The sequence below is a fragment of the Gasterosteus aculeatus genome, chromosome 4 (genome assembly GCF_964276395.1).
Source record: "Gasterosteus aculeatus chromosome 4, fGasAcu3.hap1.1, whole genome shotgun sequence".
In the NCBI taxonomy this organism is placed as follows: domain Eukaryota; kingdom Metazoa; phylum Chordata; class Actinopteri; order Perciformes; family Gasterosteidae; genus Gasterosteus; species Gasterosteus aculeatus.
Genome location: NC_135691.1, coordinates 5066585 through 5088182, shown reverse-complemented (window position 1 = coordinate 5088182; position 21598 = coordinate 5066585). Strand labels below are relative to the sequence as shown.

The 21598-nt window shown below is 43.5% G+C and overlaps 3 protein-coding genes across 3 annotated transcripts; all 3 read right to left on the bottom strand.

Annotated features, from left to right (window-relative positions):
* Positions 1–1708: 1708 nt before the first annotated feature.
* Positions 1709–5570, bottom strand: LOC120817688 (uncharacterized). Its single transcript, XM_078100559.1, has 5 exons — positions 5376–5570; positions 4583–4711; positions 3909–3975; positions 3660–3767; positions 1709–3139 (listed from the first exon to the last, which is right to left on the bottom strand). Exons 1-5 carry the CDS (start codon positions 5450–5452, stop codon positions 2492–2494), a joined length of 1029 nt encoding a protein of 342 aa, XP_077956685.1. The 5' UTR covers positions 5453–5570; the 3' UTR covers positions 1709–2491.
* Positions 5571–6806: 1236 nt separating this feature from the next.
* Positions 6807–9483, bottom strand: LOC144406118 (uncharacterized). Its single transcript, XM_078100558.1, has 2 exons — positions 8866–9483; positions 6807–8628 (listed from the first exon to the last, which is right to left on the bottom strand). The coding sequence occupies exons 1-2, from the start codon at positions 8976–8978 to the stop codon at positions 6921–6923; spliced, it is 1821 nt and encodes a 606-aa protein (XP_077956684.1). The 5' UTR covers positions 8979–9483; the 3' UTR covers positions 6807–6920.
* Positions 9484–18490: 9007 nt separating this feature from the next.
* ltc4s (leukotriene C4 synthase) lies at positions 18491–21287 on the bottom strand. Its single transcript, XM_040174145.2, has 5 exons — positions 21031–21287; positions 20563–20662; positions 19144–19214; positions 18994–19075; positions 18491–18720 (listed from the first exon to the last, which is right to left on the bottom strand). Exons 1-5 carry the CDS (start codon positions 21092–21094, stop codon positions 18585–18587), a joined length of 453 nt encoding a protein of 150 aa, XP_040030079.1. The 5' UTR covers positions 21095–21287; the 3' UTR covers positions 18491–18584.
* Between the last annotated feature and the right edge of the window lie 311 nt (positions 21288–21598).

Sequence of the window (21598 nt, the reverse complement as noted above, 5' to 3'; positions counted from 1 at the left end):
CTATTAAAGCCCAGAGGCCAATGGGAAAGCAGGCCAGTGTGTGATCAGCAAACTTGTTCTGATGGACACATCGTGTGGGATGGACTGTTATGACAGACAGAGCAAACTGAGGCTCATTAGGCGAGTTATTATATGAACGCCGTTAACTGAGGCTCAATGGTAACTGAAATAAGACGAGATCAAGTAAATCTAATTTAGCAGTAAAACATGTTTTTATTGTGTACTACACAGTAATATAAGAGAAGATGGTTTGCAATGTCCCCAAAAGATCCCAGGTCTGACTTTAAACAACTTACATGAAAATAAGTTTTCAGATCATTCACTTTGGTGAAACTAATACAACAGTGTAACACTACTATCAGTGAGCAGTATTTTACTCTTGTAGCAGGTGGAGATGTACTTCATACACAGTTTAGTTCAGAACCTGGGGCACAGGTCCCCCTAAAGGTGCACACGAGAATTCTGACGGGGTCACGATGAAGTTGATCAGAGAAGATAGAAACTAAAAAAAGTTAGATATGTTTCGTTGTGCCATACAAAGTTATTCAGATGAAACCATGTGAGAAGCGACTAATAAACCAGAGACATCATTCTGGAATTGCACTGTTGATGTCTGTGACTTGCTTTTTGTACTTATGTCGCATTGTTTATACGAAATCTAAATTCAAATCTAAGTAAGTGATGATGGTAAGCGAGTAAATAGTTTACTAGGCTGTGTAACTCGTGGGGCTAATCCTTGATTTATAAAGTGATGCAAAGAGTCCTGACCAGTATGTGACGAGTCGGGATGAGAACATTGTTGAGGACCCTCAACTAGATGTTTGAATGGACATTTAAATATGGCTGTCAAATAAATGAAAGCAATTAGAAGTACGGTATTCTCCTCTGAAATGTAGCACAGAAGTATAATAATTGAATAAGATGGAAATACTGCACCCAACTAGCAGACCTCAATCCAAATTCATGCCAAGCAGAGGAAGCCCACAATAGTGAATAGTGATGGTGCACCAATTTATCAGCTGAAATTAATTGACTTTAGTCCCCAAAATGACAGTAGCAGTGACTCATTCATGTACAGTAAAATGAGACTTGTGGGATTACGTATGCAGTGCAAGAGGGAGGGAGGTTGGCAGGTCTGGATCAATGGGATTAAAATGTTATAAACGTTTATGACAGCTTGAGTCGGAGCTGTAGTTTGATCAAGGCCGCTCTGTTGTCCCCGGCTCTCCCAAATAACTAAACACAATACTCAATCCACTGAGTTTCTTTGCCCACTTTACTATTTATCAAATCTCTGTCTGTTATTAAATGGTAAGGTTGACGGACACGAGCTCACATTGACGCAATGAGTAAACCTGCTCAGCCCTCTAGTGGCAGAGATGTGAATGTTGATCAGTTCCGTCCGACATGTTGGTTTAAGAGAAATATATTTGAACATCCGTCTCCTTTTTCCACTTATCCTGTTCAGATGATAGTGGGCGGAAGCAGAGGACACTCGCATAGACGGGTCAATGCTGATGCAACCATCCAAACACTCATCCACAACTACAAGAAACTTAAAGTGCATGTGCATGTTACATTTGTAGTCCAGCTAATGTTAAGTGGCTAAGAAGAGTCACGCTTACTCCATATTAAATAAAGCAGGATTACTTCAATCAACCAGAAGAGAGCAAACCAGAAATGATGAATAATGAGCAGTAATCTGAGATGTTGTATTCATTTAAGATGATTATCTTTATTGGAACAACAACTGTCATGACAGTTACATTTTGAATGGACTAGCAGTACTCATAGTTGCATAATTCATGGAGCAAAGTGGACACTGGTGAGAAACAAACAACATTGATCATTTCTGAATGGAAGGGCCACCAAGTTTCATCTATATTATGTACACAGTGTGAATTTATATTTACACAAATTTCTACATCTACATTTTTTTAATTCTATGCTAATTCTACTTCACATGAATCAATTAATCATTTTAAATGTTTAACCTTAGAGGCATTGCGCTGCAGTTTTTGATCTAAATGCCAGTTAAGTATAAAGCACGAACACAAAAAAGGAACAATGTCAAGCCTGGTTATTAGTAAATAAGTAAAAAATGTAATAATTTGAACAGGGTGTTTTTTAAGGGAACACAGTAAATTGCATATTGTTGAAGTTACCACAAATGGAAATATATCTAACAAGCATACTTGAATACATCTACCTTGGCATTCAATTTGATTGCTACTATTTTTTTTTAAGAATTTCTTTGCATTTACTCTAAAGTCCTCAACTTTAAAGCCAAAATTCCAAATTCCCCCCATCCCTGCCAGCCCCAATAAGTGTTTACCTGGTATTTGGGATATATATATATATTGTATATATATATATATATATATATATATATATATATACAATACATTTGGCCAATATAAATACAAACACATATCAATGCAATAAGATAGGAATATATACATTCATTCTGCCATGTTGTTGGACGACATTTTCATTCTGCCACTTTGCCTGTTTGTTCTGCTCCGCCCGCCCACTCCTGCACACCCTGCTGCTCCGTCCCTCCACCCGCCTCCTCGTAGGGCTGCAGCTGCTTCATGAAATCATCCAGGATCTGCTGGGCAGTAATGGAGGTTGTTTCCACAACATCCTGCTCCACGAGCGTTACCTTCACCCCGCGATTCCCACCCCAGCTGTCGCCGGCCACTTGGGCTTGCTGCAGGTTTGGACGGCTGTCGGCGTGATTGTTGCCCGGGGGAAGCTGCTGTTGGCTTCGGGGATAGAGAGCTTTTGGTCTGGCTGCATAACTGGCAGCCATTTTCTGGTAGATGGCAGTGCTGATGTCAGCTACGGAGAACGGTGGGCTGTGGCTGGATTCGTGCTGGCCGTGGAGAGGCCCATCAGATGCTGCAGTTGGCGCCACCTGTTTAAACGGAATGAAGGCTGTGACCCGCTGCGGCCCGGCCTCGGATCTTGTCCGCCAATCACGTGAAGCTTCTTCCTCTTTAGGCGCGTGGCATTGGGCGTCTGCTTTTGTGGATGTGGCAGAATGGCCGATTGGAGCAGAGGTCGCCAGAATCTTCTGCATGGCATTAGTTGAATCAAAGTGCTTCTCCAATAACTCCTTCATCAAGCACGGCACCTGAGGGCGAGACACAGAGGTTTCACTGGATCTCATTCAGTGCTGATTACCTCAAATGTTTGCTAATACTTGTTTGACCTATAGTTAGAAACATGCGTACCTACCTGTGCCCTTCGTGAACAGGTTGTTGTGTGTGCAACTATTTTTCACTCACTCAAGTGCTGTACTTCAGTACATGGAACACAGCCTCTATTTCTGAGTCCCTTGGGTAACATTAATGAATTCAAGCTTTCACACATCTAAGTAAGGATATATCTTGATTTCATGGTTCAGGGCTATTTTTATCATCTTGAATTAACGTGTGTTGAGGCTCAAATAGATATAACAAAGAGAAGTGAAAAAGGTACACGTGTGTGGTTAAAACATGGGCACAGTGAGGTGGTTTCATAATATTACATGTAAAACTATGAAATGGGTTAGCTAAACACAGGAGAGACCTGAGTCATCCCAATAATGTATAAAGTAAAATGTCCTCTATCTGAAGTGTGCATGCATGTCCAGTAGGCGACACTGTGCTCACATTGATGTTCTCCAGGGCTGCGATGGTCTGGTGGGCGTCCTCCAACTCTGAGCTCAGCTGTGACACGCGGTTTTGCAGGTATTTCCTCTCACTCGTGAGGCTCTCCGACTGCACACAAACACGTACCGACAAATACAATGGGGTTAGATGTACATGAGAGTAGCTCGTGATTCGTAAGGCAGTGAATCAGGTTGCAGATTTGACCCTCTTTTGTCACTCTGCCCCGTGGCTTCACGCAGGTGTTCTCACCGCTATATGCAGGTGTTCCCCCAGCCGATTGTTGGTCTGTTTGGTCCCAGTGTGAGTCTCTAGAAGGCTACAAGACACAAAGAAAGAAAGAAGAAATGGCAACCATGAATAAAGACCTAACACCATCACTATTTATTCATAACACATAGCACCCTGTCACCATTTCACTGTTTACTTTTTTTTAATCTAGGGTTAAAGACAGTTGCTTGTGAGGCCAAATGGCAAACACAAACCCTCCAAACAAATATGCAACAACTGACACCCAACAGGAGGCGAGTGTGAGGTGACCATTCAATCCAGTTGCTCCAGTCTGTCGCAGTGCTGTACGTGCCTGGTAGGCAGCAGTGGTTGTTTGTGGATAAATACAGGCCTGGCAGGGGGAGTGTGAAGGGGCATGCCAGATGCCGTGTGTCCCTGCCGAGGTCCCTGCAGAACCAAAATCTCTGTTCCATCGATCATTAATCTATACAACTGTAATGTAAAGGCATAGGTTGACTTCAATGGTTTTAGTTCTGCAGTCAATATGTGTTCATATGACATATTCATGTGATGTACTGCATCATACTACATGTGCGGGGGAATGTTCCATGTTTATTTGTGCATAAAAGTCATGAGGTATAGACGAGGTAAATAAATAATGCGCGTGGAATTCTGTTCTGTTGATGAAACCGAACCTTTTATATTTCTCCTTGACGTGGCCGAGCTCGTCCCTGGTCCTCTGCAACTCCGCCTCCAGGCTCTCAATGCAAACCACCGTCTGCAGTAAGTTCTGGTGAAGATCTGTATTCTCCTCCTGGAGCGCCCTGAACACAGAGGAACCATGGGAAATGGAGTTTAGTCACAGAAGATAAAAAGTATTGAGAGGCATTGCCTTATCATAGTGGTATTTTAGAAAAAATGTTCAGTTTTAACATACATTCAAATGTATACAGTAGATCTGAAGTCATTTGGCAGGGATGACGTAAAGTAATATTAAAGATGAGACCTTTTACTACATACCTTCCTTTAGTCACTTCATTGTGCATCGTCGCAATGTTTCTGAATGTTTTTGTTATTTTAAACTGTAAAAATCTTATGTTGATATCAGACATCCACACATAAAGCTCAAAGCTCAAGCAAAGTTATATATTTTCCTCCTTGCAAACTCTGCTGTTAGTAGTACTTTCTAATCACGGAGAGTGGAGTATTTAGTAGTCTAAATGTTAAAAGCCCTCTTTGTGTTGCTTATATTATTCTTCCTTAAGTTTCTCCGTCACATGCTTTTTCAATTCTAATGACAAAGAGATGGTTATATAAATCAGTTCCATAACAACTCTCCCTGTCAAAACGTGAACGGAGAGAGAAGGTGGTTGTTAGTGTGATCAATAACCACCGACCCATCAGACCGATGGACAGACACAGAGAGGACAGAATGACACAGAGAGAAATGTGAAGTGAGAAGGCAGCAAGTATGACGTATTCACTCACTGGAAATGTTCGTCATCACACAGCTGGTCCTGAGAAAAGAACAGAGGAAGAGTGAGAGAACAGCGCATAGTGCTCATTAGATACAGAAGACATTTGGTAATCTAGAATATTATACTAGCGTGGCTCATTTTTCAAAGCGTGTAATCAACGAGTGTTCACAACGTCCTGTTTTGCCACAGACTTTTGGGCATTTTTAATACCTCGAAGAGCAACGCAGGTGACACGTTCTCCACCGTTCACAACGCCTGGAGAGAGCCCAAACAGCGCCAAACATCACTGTCCATATACAACATGCGGTGAGGTTCAGGCAAGGTGGCATCACATGCCTCCATTCATCTAAATTACAGGAGTGTGCCTTTGTGTAAAAGACAGGACACCCCCAGGATGGGTCATCAGTCCATTAATGGGGACACAACAGATGGAATAAATTATTGAGTTATGGTGGACATGCTCCCGGATATGGACGTGGATACTAGAATCGATGAGTGCTTCACCCCCTTCTATGTGTGTGGTTGTGTGCATGTCCATGTCAATTCACTGAGCTTCTGTGAGACCAAATCATACACAGTGGCCAAATGGAAAAAAAGAAATGTGATGTAATGCTTTTGGAGTTCATCAGTACATGAGAGTGGCAGACTAAGCAGATTCTTACATAAGGGCAACGTGATACTCGTCCAACCAGCTCACTCTCACATTTTACCCGGCCCTGCTCGTGATAAAGTTTGTCTAAGTAGACGTGTCATTGTTACTTTCTCTGACAATAGAGCCAAAGAGCACGTGGTAGGTGAGCCTTGAAAACTAAAATACATTTCAAATGGTGTCGGGTAGCTTCAAACAAATTCTCCACCCTAGAAGGACATCACCAGCATTTGCTGCATTGCTGAGGAATGACTCAGCTTGAAAATGCGTTGTATTTAGCACGTCGCACGCGGCCTGTGACTCAGCTCACCGCCTCTGCAAGAGAGGAGCAGCACTGCATTCGTTACATTCCTCCTGTTCCGTCCTCCCTTCAGCACCCCGTGTTGCCCTCAGGAGCTTCATGGCTGACTCCTTTTCTAGGTAGACTCATGATTCATCTTTCTTGTTCAGTACTGACTCATGACAGCACCATATGACACTATTTGATTCATGTCTTTCACAAAAACCCTTCTTGGTTTTCAATGGATTTAATGAAGGTTCTATAATCACCAGATATCTTTAAAACAATCAAGGCATATTATTTATCAATAACATTACATATTTGTCACTTATTATGACCTATGAGGAAATAATCAAACTGTATTTATGTATATGAGGGCTTTTAATTCAATACAACTATTTATTTTCTTTCAGTGGAATCATATTTTTAAATTATATATTAGAGTATGGTGATAAACAATCAATTGGTGAAAATCTTAAATAGGTACACAAAAAACTCTCAGAAAATGGGATTATGATCAAATACTACTAGATAGTACTTTTCATCTGTTAACTATTTCTTTCACACAAACCATGTGTTTACTGCATGAGTAAAAAAAAAGATGAATTTTGCTATATTATCCAGCCCTATGAATATAGGTTTAAAATATTGTCAACAACAATTTTCTCCAACGTGTTCGTTAACGACAGTAAACTCACCCTGTGTTGTTTCACATGTGACTGGTGGCGACTACTCTGCTCAGAGTTGTGGCTCGTCGCCGTGGAGGCCTCGTCTCTGGTCCTCGACGAATCCGATTTTGTGGAAGAAGACTCGGATCCGATGCGCGGCCCCTTACCCTGGGCAGAGGACGGAGGCGGGCTGGCGGGCCCTCGGTGCCCGGCGCCGGGTGGCACCTGTTGAGGCGGTTGCTGAACAAAGTGCTGCGTGTATTGACCGTGGGAGACGGCGGGCTGCTGATTGCGTTGGCGCCGTTGTTTTGGCTGGTTGTCCTCCGGGCTGGTGCTCGTGCCATCCGTGAGGTGAGCGGCGCCTCGAGCATACCTGTCCCCCGACGCGCAGCCCCCGGTAGGCGACGGCCTCCTGTCCCTGCGGCCGCTCTCCTGGGGAGCATTTTGGCTGGGTGAACTGGGGTAATAATGAGGCGGGGGGCTACCGTGGTGGTTCCTTGCCGCATACGAGATCAGTTTGTCAGGCAGGGAGCAGTCCGATTGTTTCCGAGGGTTGTCGCGAGCCGCCTTCTCCTGTCTCGGCCGCTGCTCCCTGTCCTCCCCTGAGCTCTTTCTGTGCTTCTTGGGTGGGAGCTGAGGCTTGACCGGGCCAGGTGTTGGAGCTTGGGCCGGTGCCTTGCTGCTACTTTTGTCATTGCTCACACCCAAGATAGTGAGAGCCGACGGACTTATGACCTGTTTTGTAATCTCATCTAGAAAGGCTGAGAATTGCAACTTTCCCTGCACAAAATTTGCCTTGGCCTGCGCCACTTGAGCGCTTGAACCCTTCCCTTTCTGTCCACCAGGACCTCGCCCCTTGGGGACTCTTGGGGAAAGCACCTCCATTGACTTAGCCTTGCGAATGTCTGTGTGAGGCTGCTTGTTCTTGAGGATGCCTTTGCTGGGTAGCTGAAAGGAGGACACAGCTCTTTTGGGGCCCTTGGAGACCCCTAACAGAAAGTCCTCCTCACTGAATGCCAGGCTTCGGTTCAAACTAGCTGCCTTGTACAGGTGCCCTTGGTGGGCGTGTTGTACTCTGGACTGTTCCTCTCCAAGATCCATTTCGTTACCCTGCAGGAGGCCTTCTTCACTTCTGCTGAGACCTCGGTTAAGAGATGCAAAACCCCGCTTTCCCCTCGTTTGTACACCCTCGTGTATCTCACTACAAACACTGTCCTTGTTGCTGTGTTTTAGGGTGGCAAAGACAATGGGTGTTCCACCGGCGTCCTCCCTGAAACCCCTGCGCGCATCTGAGATATTGGAGCAGGACAGGGAGTGCTGTGGCTGCTCCGCATGACGGAGAGAGAATGGATCATTTCCACTTTCCTCCGTGTACCATGAGGAAAAAGAGGACGAGGACGAGGATGAAGAGAGGGAAGAGGAAGAGGCCCTAGAGAGGATTACAGGTGTTTTGTGGTTGTACAGTATCTTATCTTCTTCGCAGTGGTGAAACTGCTGAGTTGGATGACGATGATGGCCGTCGTGATGATGGCCGTCGTGATGAGGGCTGTCATGATGAGGGCTGTTATGATGAGGGCTATCAGGGAAAAAGCGACCATGTTGATGGTGATGGTGGTGCCCGTGGCTTTCATCTGTGTTTCTGTCAGACTCATCAAACAATGTGTACCTACAACACGAGGACACAGGGATATAATTATTGATAATAGCTGTTTTGTATGTTATAGCAAATAGCAGACACTTATAACTTCAACATTTGTACCAGAATCTATATATTTATTCTGAAATGGAGATGCCTTCAAGTGTGGTTTCTACTAAAAAATATTAATAAAAAATAAAAATAGAATAGATGTCTTGACTGTTAGAAGTAAATGTAAATCTGTCAGATGGGAATGCAGCAACGTACCTGTGTGACGGAGGTTCTTGGTGAAGGGGAGGTTGGTGTCGGTGATGGTGCTTCCGCGGCTTGATCTCGTCCGAGCCAGAAGGGCTGCGAACAGGCTTAAAAAACTTCTCCATCAGCCGTCTCCTCACTGGTGGTAGCCTGTTGACACCGTCTTGGTTGGGTCGACAAGGGGCACTGATGGGGAACTCTGTACTCTAGCTTATTTTTTCTAATTATCTGTTTTTCTAAAATGCTATAACTTCAATGTCAAAAAATGACTACTTCAGAGTAGACGATAATCTGCTGCTGTTTCTGACTACAGAAGAGAAGAGATTTCCAGCATGTGGTGAACTTTCGTGAAAAAATAAACCAGAATCCAAACTATAATAAGAAGTTTAGGCCTCAAAAAATGTCCTTCTCAAAAAAGGGTTGATTCTCCAAGGGTTTTAGCAAGGTATCCAGTAGTCAGACTGTTTCTGAGTTTGAGTTCTTCTGTGACTGGCCGCAGCATAATAAAACCCTGGCTTGTGAGCAGGAGGGTATGAATTCCGCGTTGGTGGCTTGATTTTGCATCACGCCTGATGTAACAGCTGGGCACTCATTGATCCAGTTGAAAGAGAGAGACAATCGAACCGAGCCCTGCGGAAAAGGATCAATAATATAGTTCACTTAACCAACCGGTATACGTAGCTGGCAGAAGTAAGGTTTTCCCATATGTTTGTGCTGCCTTGTGCTTCATGGTTTTATTCTATAATCTTCTATGACACTTTTTGTTTAGTTTGTTTTCATTTCCAAAAAGCAGAGATCAGCATAAACCAAAGCTATTGAACTTCCCAAAGCTGCCCCCATTGAGAGGTCTGCTGATTCCATCTGGCTGAGTTCTAAGGGAGCCCATTTAGGATGGGTGGGCGATATGACGATAGATACCTTGGTTCAAATGTGTCAGCCAACCAAGGTTATGTCATACGATGTTTACTGTAGAACCTATTCCTACTGGGTCTTGAAAAAGGAACTCTAATGCTGCAAAGCCATAAGCAAGACTGTTATGGAATTAGTATAAATACAGTGACGAGTCGCTTTGATTTCTGAGGTATCTCATTTCACGTTTGGCCGAAACATTATTCATTTTCAGGTTGTCTCATTAATAATCTGTCTTAGTTTTCTTGATGTGTGCTTGTGTGCTGTATCTGTAAATTTCACAACATCTGAGAGAGCTTTCATATTCCAAACACTTTCCAGTTGTCATTTCCGTTGAATACGCTCCATGGCTTCTAACACAATCACAGAGGCCTTCAATGCAAATTGAGAACAACACCTATATAATGTCTTTGCTTAGCAGGTTTCACACTATGGTCCTTATAAGCCTATAGCATTTAAAGCCTGGCGTGGCATGTCCAGCACATGACAGAGGGGGCCTCTTTTTCTAATCTGTGCGGGTATTTCCTTGTCTATCAACATGACAAAGGTCCATTCATTGAGGTTGGGGGAGCCTGAAACTTATACAGAGGACAACACCCCACATAGCTGATCAATCACAGTGAGTGATCCTGCCCACCCTTAGAATTCACACACTAAGCGTCTATCCACAAATGAGAAAGGGTGTACATCTTAGTCTTTCCCGACGAGTGTTTTCAGAATATTGAGTTATTAATTAACAGTTTAAAATCTGAATATATTGAATTAACTATTAGGATTAAGCAGCTAATCATATAAGTGAATGTTTGCACAACTCATGACTTTAAGTACTAATCAACTCCAATATTGTTTTTTTAAGTTAATCTTCTTTGAAAGACTTATAGAACCTAACTTCCTACAGTCAGAGAGAAAACACCAGAGACAAAGGGTTTAGATGTGGATATAATAATTTCTTATATTTCGGGCCAATTTATCTATGACATTTGGGTTTATTTTTTGAATAGTGTATCTCAAATTATGGTTAAGATTACCATACAGTACTTTGGTATCTAGACCCCGCTCTTCAGGACCGATAGCTATCAAGGCGAGGATAATTAAATATAACATGGGAGGTTCGCCCAGACTTGTCCAGGCCACAATGCTGGGAATCAGCAAGAGGACAGCGGGGAGGAGAAATAATGCGCCCTCTGCTGGTTAGTAGAATAACTCCTGCTTTCTCCTTTCAATCTGGTAATTTTCCACCCTGTCCTAGCAACACAGTTGCCTGGCACTGGGTGTTTCTGGATATTTCTAGTTTAATCACGTAGACCCAACAGCCAACATTAACACTGATACTGAACCTCTCACTTCTTAGGTTGAATTGGACATGAAAGACAAAACTAACAAACTGGAGGCTTGTAAAATTGGATCTACGTGATGCATTTGATGTGAAAATAACTGCCAGGATAACTGTTTCAAATGACCTACTCTACCCAAGAGAATCACTAAATGATGATAGCTTCTTAAACATAAGCCATCCAGGTTTTGAGAGATGAGTGTGCAGTTTTCTATAGTTTATCAATAAAAAGTAGCCTAACATTGCAGTAAAAGGGAACGAGATCCGGCAATACAACCGTATTCCAGTTTGATCCGGTTTTGGACAGTGTTGCAGGCAAGATTCATCCGCGTAGCCGTTACTGTGACGTCAGCTGTTTGGGCTGTTAGGTATCATGGGATTTTAACTCTGAATTACTGAACTACTTTGCGTATCGTATATTTCCAAATAGGAGTCAGCAGACAACATTAAAAAATGAGCATAATAATATCTATGTCTTACCGAGACAATTTAGATGGGATCAGCTATTTCTTTTCAACTACACTATTTATCATTAATATCGCCGTATAGCCTAATTTAGTAATTTGCTTTAATCAACGTTCTGTTCTGAGCTTCAATCTAAGGCCAGAATCAGCTTTTGTAAGCGTTTAAGTTTCAATGTGGGAACTACTTTTTTCTCCGGATGAATATCTTCTCTCGCTAGAGCCGGATCACCCAAACAGTATAAATACCACTATTGACGCCATTCCAACTCAGACAGCATTTTCCACGACTTCGTTTGGTGCCGTGCGGGCAGGTTAAACCAATCTTGTTTTCTTTGTTTCATTGTCTGCGAGTCTCACTTGTTATGGGCGAGAATATCTCGGTTTAAGCTATTTTACTTGACTTACTTGATACTTTTTTGTTGTCGTGGTGTGATCAGAGCAGTAGGCCCTGTATCGAACGATCAGCTTCAACCCTTTTGAACGTTGATCTATTTTATTTTTTAAGCACAGCCTTTTTGTTTTCTTTTGAAATATGTTTCAGTGGGTAGCTCGTCTAATCAACCCTCCATATCATCTCGATTTCGGCGTTAGCTTTTTCTATTTTCTCGACGCGAGTTGACGTTGTATGGTCAACGGCGGGCCACGCGAGCCGAGTTTATGCTCACTAACGTTAGTTACGTTGGTAACGTTAGTTTAAAACGTTAGTTACTTTCTAACAGTTTGTTAACTTGTTAACAATATCCCGACTTGTCCTAGAAACATTATGTTCTGGTTCATTTTCAATATAACGACGATAGAGCCATTTCAAGTTGGTGCTTCTAATTTTGGTAGCCATGACGTGGCAGCTTGTAACCGTTAGCTATTGGTTGGTTCGAGCGACTCGTGACGCAACTAGAGGGAGTGGTTAGGGTTTGACCTGCGTCCAGGCTAGCTGTGTCCGCTAGGCTACAATATTGGTGCTAAGAGAAACCTTTTTAATAACGTTAATCGTTTAAACTGTGCGCAATGAAGATGAGATAATGGTCGATCGCGATAGCCCTTACTTAAAATATGAAATATAAAAAGCGACAGAAATAGTTTCAAGTTGTTCGCATAATATCTAAGAAAGCCAGGGATAACCTTGAAGGGTCGCCGTGTGAAAGGGGAAGAGTTAAGTGGGGAAATTAGCCAACGGAATTTGAGGAACGAGTAGTTGACAAAGAAACCCGGTTGTTTTGGAAAGGATCAGTCACGGCGATCGTATTTGTAGACTCTAAATATGGTGTATGAGGTCCGGGACTTGTGTCTTCGATGTATACCGTCATCTAGGCTGGCTAATTAATTTTTATTCAGTAATTTCTAGTTAATCTTTTATAACGGCCATTTTTCTGGTTTGACGTTATTTCACATTTTATTTCCGTAGACCAGAGAAACGTACCAGTTGTCAAGGTACCAAAGCTCAAATAACCAAAATAGAGCTTTAGTTGTAGCACAATGAAGACAGTGTAGACCTTTTTTTCCTTTTAAGTTATCACCTTTTTTTTTTTTTTTTTGGCTGCCTAGAGAAGACAGAAGAGTTTTTTTTTTTGTTTTTTTTTCCTGGGGAGGGGAAATGGACTGAGTTGTCAAGGGGAGGAAATGGACTTAGTTAGATGAAGATCGCAGGACCAGAGCGGCGCGGGGCCATGGGAGACGGGAGGACCAGTGTGTGGAGCCAGGCAGGACAGGACCAGAGGGCGTGGGCGGACCACAGTGTTTCCAGGCAGGACCAGTGGGCGTGGCGGGAGAAGCAGAGGGGCCCGAGAGAGCGTGAGGCAGCTACAGCGGCGAGTGTACACCAGAGGGAGCCAGAGGCGCAGTGCAGGGTAGCAACGCCGCCAACCGCAGCAGAGTGGCCATCGCCGAAGCAGTTGCAGCAGTTCCAGAGCAAGCCAGCCAGTGATCAGAGGGTGGGACGGGGCTCAAGTGTCTTCTTGCTTCTCAAGTTTAAAACGAGGCGGTGGTTTGTATATTGGGCAGCGGTATCTCTCACATTCACAGGCATTTAGTTATTATTCCAGAAGCAATTGTAGAACACAATTTCTCGCACAGATTTCTTCCTCTTTTCAGGCAAGCCGTGTAACGCGTTGTGTACCGTGGTCACCCCTCCCGTTGTGCGCTGACTTGAGTGTGGTGCTGTCTGCTGTGATGAATGCCGTCGTAGTGTGCTGGCGAGAGGAACATCATGTCGGACCTTCTACTCCCCCCTTCCCTGCGATCACAACTAGTTCCCCCCCCAAGCCGGAGGCAGAGGCGCAGTCCCTTTGTCGTCCGATAGGTCCTCCTCAAAGAAGCTTTCAGCATTGGCGTGTGCGAGTGGATGGTCTCCTGTCCGGACGGTTGAGTGTATACTGCAATCTTCAGTACTTCAGCGTCTCATCAGTGGTACAGATCAGCTGCATCTACCTCTTAACCCGAGCAGTGAGTTAATGCATGAAATGTACATGTGGGTGTAACTATCCTGTACATCAACTCCTCGTTTCCCATACTGTTTAGTCCATTTTGCCATCAAAAGGAGTCATGTTTTGATAGTTAATCCTAGATAAAGAAGAAAAGAAGAACTGGGGTTAGGGGGAGGGGGCATTTAAAACGTGTTTCGAGTTTTCTTTCCACAGGCATGGCCCCCTAAAGCTGATCTTCAAAAGAATCTCCCCCCAATTCTAACCACTTGGTACAAGTTGAGCTCATCTTAAGTTTTATATCGCGGAGGATCGGGATCATTCACACCCGCTTTAAAGAGATGTAGGAAGGTATTTGGTATTGTTCAATACATCCATTAGATTCTTTGGAATGTGTTGTAAACTGGGTTTTATGCACATAACTTTGGAAGTGGGATGGGGGGGGTTGTGGGGCGTTAATCAGTCTCTTCCCTAGACTTCACAGCTCCATGTTGCCCAACGCAAAATGGCTTGAATAAGAAACCTCCAGGCGCACCCCAACAAGATTCAAGTGGACTTTTTGCCCCGCAGGATAGCAACTTCAAAACTAGTCTCCTGGTGTAGCAGGAAGCTCTGTTTTTCCAGGGAGTGTGGTAACAAGTCTCTTTACTACGAGTCATTGGAATTCTGTACAGGATTTGCTTTGTTGGGTTGGGAGGGGCTTGTGTATTTGTGACTCTTACAGATTAAGTATTATGGCCTGTCCTTGAAAAATCAACATTCAAGTCCACGTCTACAGTTCTTACGGAAGGAATCCGTCGCGTCCCGGCCTGCGGTATTTGAAGGTTCTTCTGGGGAAATTTCTTGAATCTTAATATGACTTGTCTTCATAGTGCTAGTTGTCCTTATTACGGCAGTACTGTAATGAAAGTAATCTAGTTCTGTACTGCATTATTGGACGGGTATTGTGGGGAGTGGCTTGTGTCCTTTGCATTTTTCAGTGTGCTTCCTGTGCGCTTTCCAATACCCGAGACCACCAGGAACTCTCCTAACTCATTGTTTGTACAAGTTTCCTTGCGCAGCAAGCATCACGTAAGGTCACTAAACGTGTTCATATTTCTCTTAACATTCATTGTCTGGCTAAATACCCTCCATTGCAATTCCTTTGCAATTAGTTGCTATGCCTTGTATTGACAATACAATGAGTGAACTATCTGTAAAGGATTTTCTTATTGCGTAATAAATGCATAGCTTGTTGTGATTTGAATACACTTTTGGTATGCATTTGTTCTTTTGGGGGGGCCTTGTGTGGGGCAGCTTTTCTTGTGCTTTTTCAGGTATGTCTAAAGCTTGGAGCTTGGTAGAGCACGGATGTGACCAGGGCTTGAATGACATCCTTTTCAAAGTGGAAATTGAAGGCAGATAAGTGGAATCCATCAGATATTGATGTTGGAAAGCCGAAAATTCTGAACACAAGAAGAGTCTTTATCTTAACTGGGCTCAACTGCCCCTTGTTCTTGACATGAAAGCAACTTGCTATACTTGACTGTAGAAATAGCACTGTTGTGCTTTCTCGACCAGAGTCTTGTGATAACGAGAAGATTTGATGTGCCCTCATTGACTCTAACGTTATCTGCAGTAAAGCATTTGGGTAAGGATAACAATGGTCAGTTCTACGATACTGTGAGGGGGGGTTAGGGGTGTCTCTTGTCTGCCTCTTTGCTCTTACAGAACATACCAAAGGAAGAATGCAGTCTACCTAGGACCGCACGGGAAACCCTCTGCCCGTTGAAATCAACCAACACGCAGTTTGAACAAACTGAGTCAGGTTTTTTTTTCTGTGTAGACTGGAACGATTAGCCCTCAGCTGCTCGTCCTTGCGCAGCTGTGCAAGTGACAGGTTGACTATTCCAAATTACTTGCAGTCGCGCAACTGTGCGACACTTTTCCAAATGTTAAGTAGCTGAGGAAAGCTGCGCATTGTGCAGCTTTAATTTAGTCTGAGATGCAGCGCAACGGTGTTGCTTTAGTGTCGTCTTGTGTTTTGGTTGGGTGTATCCCTACACTTCTCTTCACAGACATCAGGTGCAAGACTGGTTCAAGCACGAGTGAAGTCCTCTAACCTGGAGCATGTAGTAAGATGTTGGCTTACCTTTGTCAAAATAAACTTCTGCAATGTTTTAGTTGACAAACTGACATCTTGGAACTGGCTTTATGTTAACCTCAAATCAACAGTAACGACAATGCTTTACTAGCATATTCTCTTTGGCCATGGAGCCCTACTACTTTGCATCTTAACCGTAAGATGAGTAGAACCTTGAACCTCTGAGTATTTTGTGGTGGGTGTTGTGTAGATCACTCTTTGTTTCAGATCATTTTCGTCTGTCCGCTCCGATCTCGCCTGCCTCTGAATGCAAAGCCATCTGTGGGAGCTGTCCGCACATATGAGTGGTCCCTGAATGAAGTACCAACCCCCTGTGCGCTTGAGCTTAATCTGACGTCCTTCGCAGAAGCCCCGCTCTCTGTGTTTGTGTGCCCTTTTTTTTTGTTCTTCCTCCCTCTGGTTTCTCAGGTCGCATTTCCCCCTGAAATTGTCTTAATTTGTCACCTGGGATGGCCTAACCTGTGATGGAGAATTCACTCGCATTAAGATCAAGAGCTGCAAGCTTGTCTCACATTTACTGCATCACTTCTGTCTCATGGGTGCTAAGTTAAGTAAATTTGGTTCTCTTGATTCCTTTTTGTTTTCCTTTTTAACATACCATGGCTTTAATGTGTAACTCGACATGTTGCATGCACATTGGCTCTGCATAACATTTTATCCGTAACACACGACATACTGTTCATGACGTCGTTGTCAAACATTGCAGTAGCATTTGAATCTGGGCGGGGGGAGGGGGGGGGGGGGCGCGGGCAACAAACATTCTTCTCTCTTCCTTTCAGATTTCTCGTTCAGCTTAACTTGATTCTGATCCGGGCGACTAAACCTCTGCAGGGAGAGTCGGAGTGACTTGGTACAGCCTCTAGGATGCGTTCTTAATGAATCACTGAATAGCTGTGGTAAATACTGCTGTTGCGGTCCACAATAACAGCATTGACACAACTTGTCATCGACGAAGAGTGGGTTGTGTGGGGATTCTGCGGGTGGGGGCGGGGCTTAAATTGTCTGTTTTTCTATTGCAGCTGTAAACTTCAGTCTCTGTATGACCCGCAAGTCCAGCTGAATGGCAAAGGGGAAATCCTGTTTGCGTTTCACCAGGGATTGTGGTATCGTGGTTAAAATGATGCAGTGGATTCAGTCTTGTAACGATGCATTTTCGTGGGGAATGCCGGGGATTTGGGGAAACAAGTGTCTTGTCTTCTAGTTTCAGCCTCGTGACCGAGAGAAATCGTCATGTGGTGACAGGAAAATATAGCCGCCAGGTGTCAAGTGGTTTTCTTTTCCTGGAGGAACAAACCACTTCGGTCTTTTGTTCCTCCAGGTTTTGCTTTCGCCCCTTTAATACAGCAACAACAAAAAAGCAAAAGACTCCGGTGGTGGCACTCCTGACTCTGTCAGGACGGGGTTCAATCCCCTGCGGTGTCTTGCTTTTATGACTGCTGTTTGGAAAATGTATTTAGCCATTAAAGGCTTCCATTTGAAGTCAATTTAATAGATTATTTGACTTGAATAAATCAACATGACATTTAACTTGTTGAGTTGTACGGCTGAGCTAGCAATCTTACTATTGCACATTTTATCTCCCGAAAACCTATAACGTTTATTAGCCAACTTCGACATGTAGCGTTGGAACTGTGTGCTACATTGTAAAATGGTCCATGTTTTTACTCTTCCACTTTTAACTTCACTTGGTTTAGAAATTTACCCCCATCAAATAGTCTCTAATAGAAATGCTTTAGCGTTGGAGGCTTTGGACAATGAGATGTATCCATAACTCTCTCCTGTGTTTCAGTGTCTGCGAACTAGTGATCTGACAAATGTCCCTTTATCAAACTTGTTTCCTCACGTAGGTTGTAAGACTTGTTAATGCAGTTTGGTCTTATTCTAAGCATCTAATAAATGGAGTGAATCAGTTAACCTTGTCTTGGTCGTACTTCCAGGGTTCAGTGTTTTCCTGATTAGATTAAGTTTTGTTTTAGAAAAAAATGTGAGCACATTACACCAATTCTTAAATCCTTGAATTATGCACAAATTATGCATGTTGAATTTCAATGAGCAGCTATTTGGAAAAAACACTCATATAAAACGGGTCATTGTCAGAAAGGGAACAGGTCAAAATGTTCTGGAAAGCCAAGTTGGCTCAAAGTAATGTTTTCCAAATCTCTTGGGTCAGAATATTTTGAAAAAACGTGTCCAATTAAAATATAAAATATTGGTCAGAATATTGTCATGTTTGGGGAAAAAAGTCATCTGACTCAGGTGCTGTAGATTCCAGAAGTGTATGATCTGCCACCTGGTGGAGAAACCTCAAACTGTCTTTACTGATGGACAGTGATATTATGTATACCAACCAAACTTTTTTTTAAAAACAGCATTTTCTTTTGAGTTTTGATATTTTAATTTCCCAAATGAAAAAAGCCTTATTTTATATCTCTGAAAAGTGACCTTTGACCCTTGAGGGTCGACATTCAGACGAGGGCGGAGCCGAGCACGTGCAGGAGGTCCAGCTTCAGGTAAACTCTGCCGAACGAGAGGAACACGCCGAGGACCGAGGACCCGACCAGAACCCACAGAATCCGGGCGCTGAAATACAGAGGAGCCAGCCTGCAGAGGGATCGATCAGCAATCAATCGTTCTTACAGCTCTAAACTCTGGGGGAAAAGTTCTCAGATTATAGGATAAAAGTCCTGCATTAAAAATAGGTATTAGTATATTTGTTTTAATCATAAAAGTAGCGGATTAAAGCGTACAATGTATAAACGTATGAGTCAAAAGGACAAAATTTGAAATACGTTATAACAAACAAACTTTATTTTATAGTTCTTTAATGAAGTACTTTACGTTGACCCGATTTTAACAGTGAATAAAGTCTCCTACCGTTGCTGTGACGACTGAGAATATCCACGAAAGTACCGGAGGCGTCCGTACAGGTAGAGCACACCGAGGACTGAAGACACACCTGAAACAATAAAAGTGCAGATGAAGATTCGACTGAGGACTCCGGTGAGATGTTTGATGTCCGCTCACCTTGACTGAAGAAGACTCCGGAGGTCCACAGGACGGAGAGGAAGATCGGGAAGTACTCCGAACAGTTGGCCCTGAACACACCGCAGAGAGTTAACGTGAGGAGGAGAAGCTGCAGTCTCTCTGGTGTCCACCAGGGGGCGACTCCTCGGGTCCCATAGGACTCTACTCTCTCTAGTTTCAACTCAATACCGCATGATGTTCATTTGGCAAATGATGATCCATTTATTTCAAAGAGACCATAAAGCAGGTTATTTTTTAGGGCGGGGCTACACGGTGATTGTCAGATCTCAAATAAGTCAGAAATGGTTTGAAAACGTAAAAAAAGTCATATATATATAGTGTAAGATCCATTTTTGATTGTTAGCTCCACCCCCTTGGGTGGTGGGAGGTTGTTTCAATTAGGCCACACGGTCAATATAGTCAGGTGGGTTACCTGGCACAGGTGTTGGTGAGAAGCGAAATTGTTTTTTGACCGTGAGGAGAGCGTGAAGTGTGGACGTGACCGTGGAACGTGAGCGAGGAACGTGAGCGTGACAGGGTGGAAGAGGCATGTAAGAAGATAATTGGATGGTGCCATTAAGGAACAAAATAAAGGACAATCAAAGAAGTGGAAATGTCTCAAGGAATATTTTAACGTGTCAAAACAAACTCAAAACTCCAACCAAGAGGACCTAACTTTTGATAAGAAAAAAGGGTCTTTACATATAGTGTGGAAAAATAAAATCTAAAAATGTTGGTCCACTGTGAGGAACGTTATTAAGAAACGGAAGGCAGCAGGCACTGTTTTTAAGGCCAGCAGGCCAAGAAAGAGGCAAAGAAAGGTCCAGGACAACCCTCGGGCCGCCTCCAAAGACCGGCAGGTCATCTCGCTGCACTGTGCATTGATCAACCTTTCAGCGCACAGAGAACAGCTGTATGGGAGAGTGATGGGGAAGAAGCCTTTTCTGCACGCACACCACAAACAGGCCGGTTTGAGGCTAGCCAAACTACATTTGAACAAGCAGGTTCCTTTATGTGCCGCTGAGATAAAGATCGAGCTGTTTGGTCACGCCAAGAGGCGCTGTGCATGGAGGCAAAATAACACAGCAACTTCTATTTCTGCTATGATGTATATGGCATATTTTCTGTTTATCAAATAAATTTGATTTATTTATTGATTTATCTTCTGACAATCTCTCACTTGTTTTCCTAAAAACATTTTGTAGAAAATGTGAAGAAGTCGCATGAACAAAACATGAAACCATCAGCTGGAGGAACTTATTTTTGGACTAAAGTAGTTCAAACATCGGAGTGTTAATACACAAGCTTTAGCTTCCCCGGGTCCACGGAAACTACGTCAATTACATCAATTACATGAACGTGAATATTAATCTGCTGCTGATTTTGATGAACATAACAGTTAAATAAATAAAGACTGACTGAGCTCTGAAGATGCGATCAAAGGCCGGAGGTCCGGAGGTGGCCGGAGGGGAGACCGAATACTTCCTCCTGGCGTAGATCACCTGCAGGGAGAAGTAGGCTTCACACACACACACACACACGTATATAAATACCAACTCTCTTCAGGCTGCAGCCGCAGAGAACAAAGTTGACCTTATGTTTGCAGCAAAATGCAAATATGAACCGTAATAAACAAAACAGCTCATTGCATTGACAAAAACAAATGACGAGGGAGACGAGGGAGGCAGACGGGCGGCTGACAAGAACATAAAGAATATAAAGAATAGTAGAATCAAGAGGAAAATGTCATAAAACACGTATGCATGTATTTAATATACAAACAGAAGCAACCTGGGCATCATTTACACACATTTAAAGTGAGGACAACTAGGCTCCAGTCTAATTATCCTTCAAAGTAAAGCGGTATTTCCCAGCATGCATTGTTACCTTGCTGCAGGACGCCCAGCACGGTCACAGCGGCGAGGCCGACCACCGCATCCTCCGACATCATCACAACAGGGGAGACGGAAACCCACACAAACAAACACACAAACACACACACGCCCGCTCAGCTGGGGCCTGAAAGCCGGTCTGACAATACAGGTAACACAGAGAGAGAGCACACCTGGGAGGGGGCGGGGCAAAGACGCCCCGTCACCATGGTTAACTAGTGAGCTGTTAGTTTTAATATTTAAACGACTCCGGTTGGAAACTAGTGGATAACGTCCTTGAGAGAAGTCAAAGGTATCTTAAGCTCGTTCGTCGTTAAGTATTTATAACAAATAAGGCTGGCGCGTGCTTCTGCGTCTTTACGCACCGTTGGGTCGACGCACTCGTTTCAACTCATGGTTCTTGCGTGCGTTGCAGAGCAATTCACCGCCAGAACAATGTTCAACGTGTTTTTGTCGATGACGACCTAGAGAGTCACGTCTTCGTGTGTGGAAGTCTTTGGTTTGTTTATGTATCGTAGACGTTATTGCCCCTTGTCATCGCGGACACATTTGTCCCGCATTTT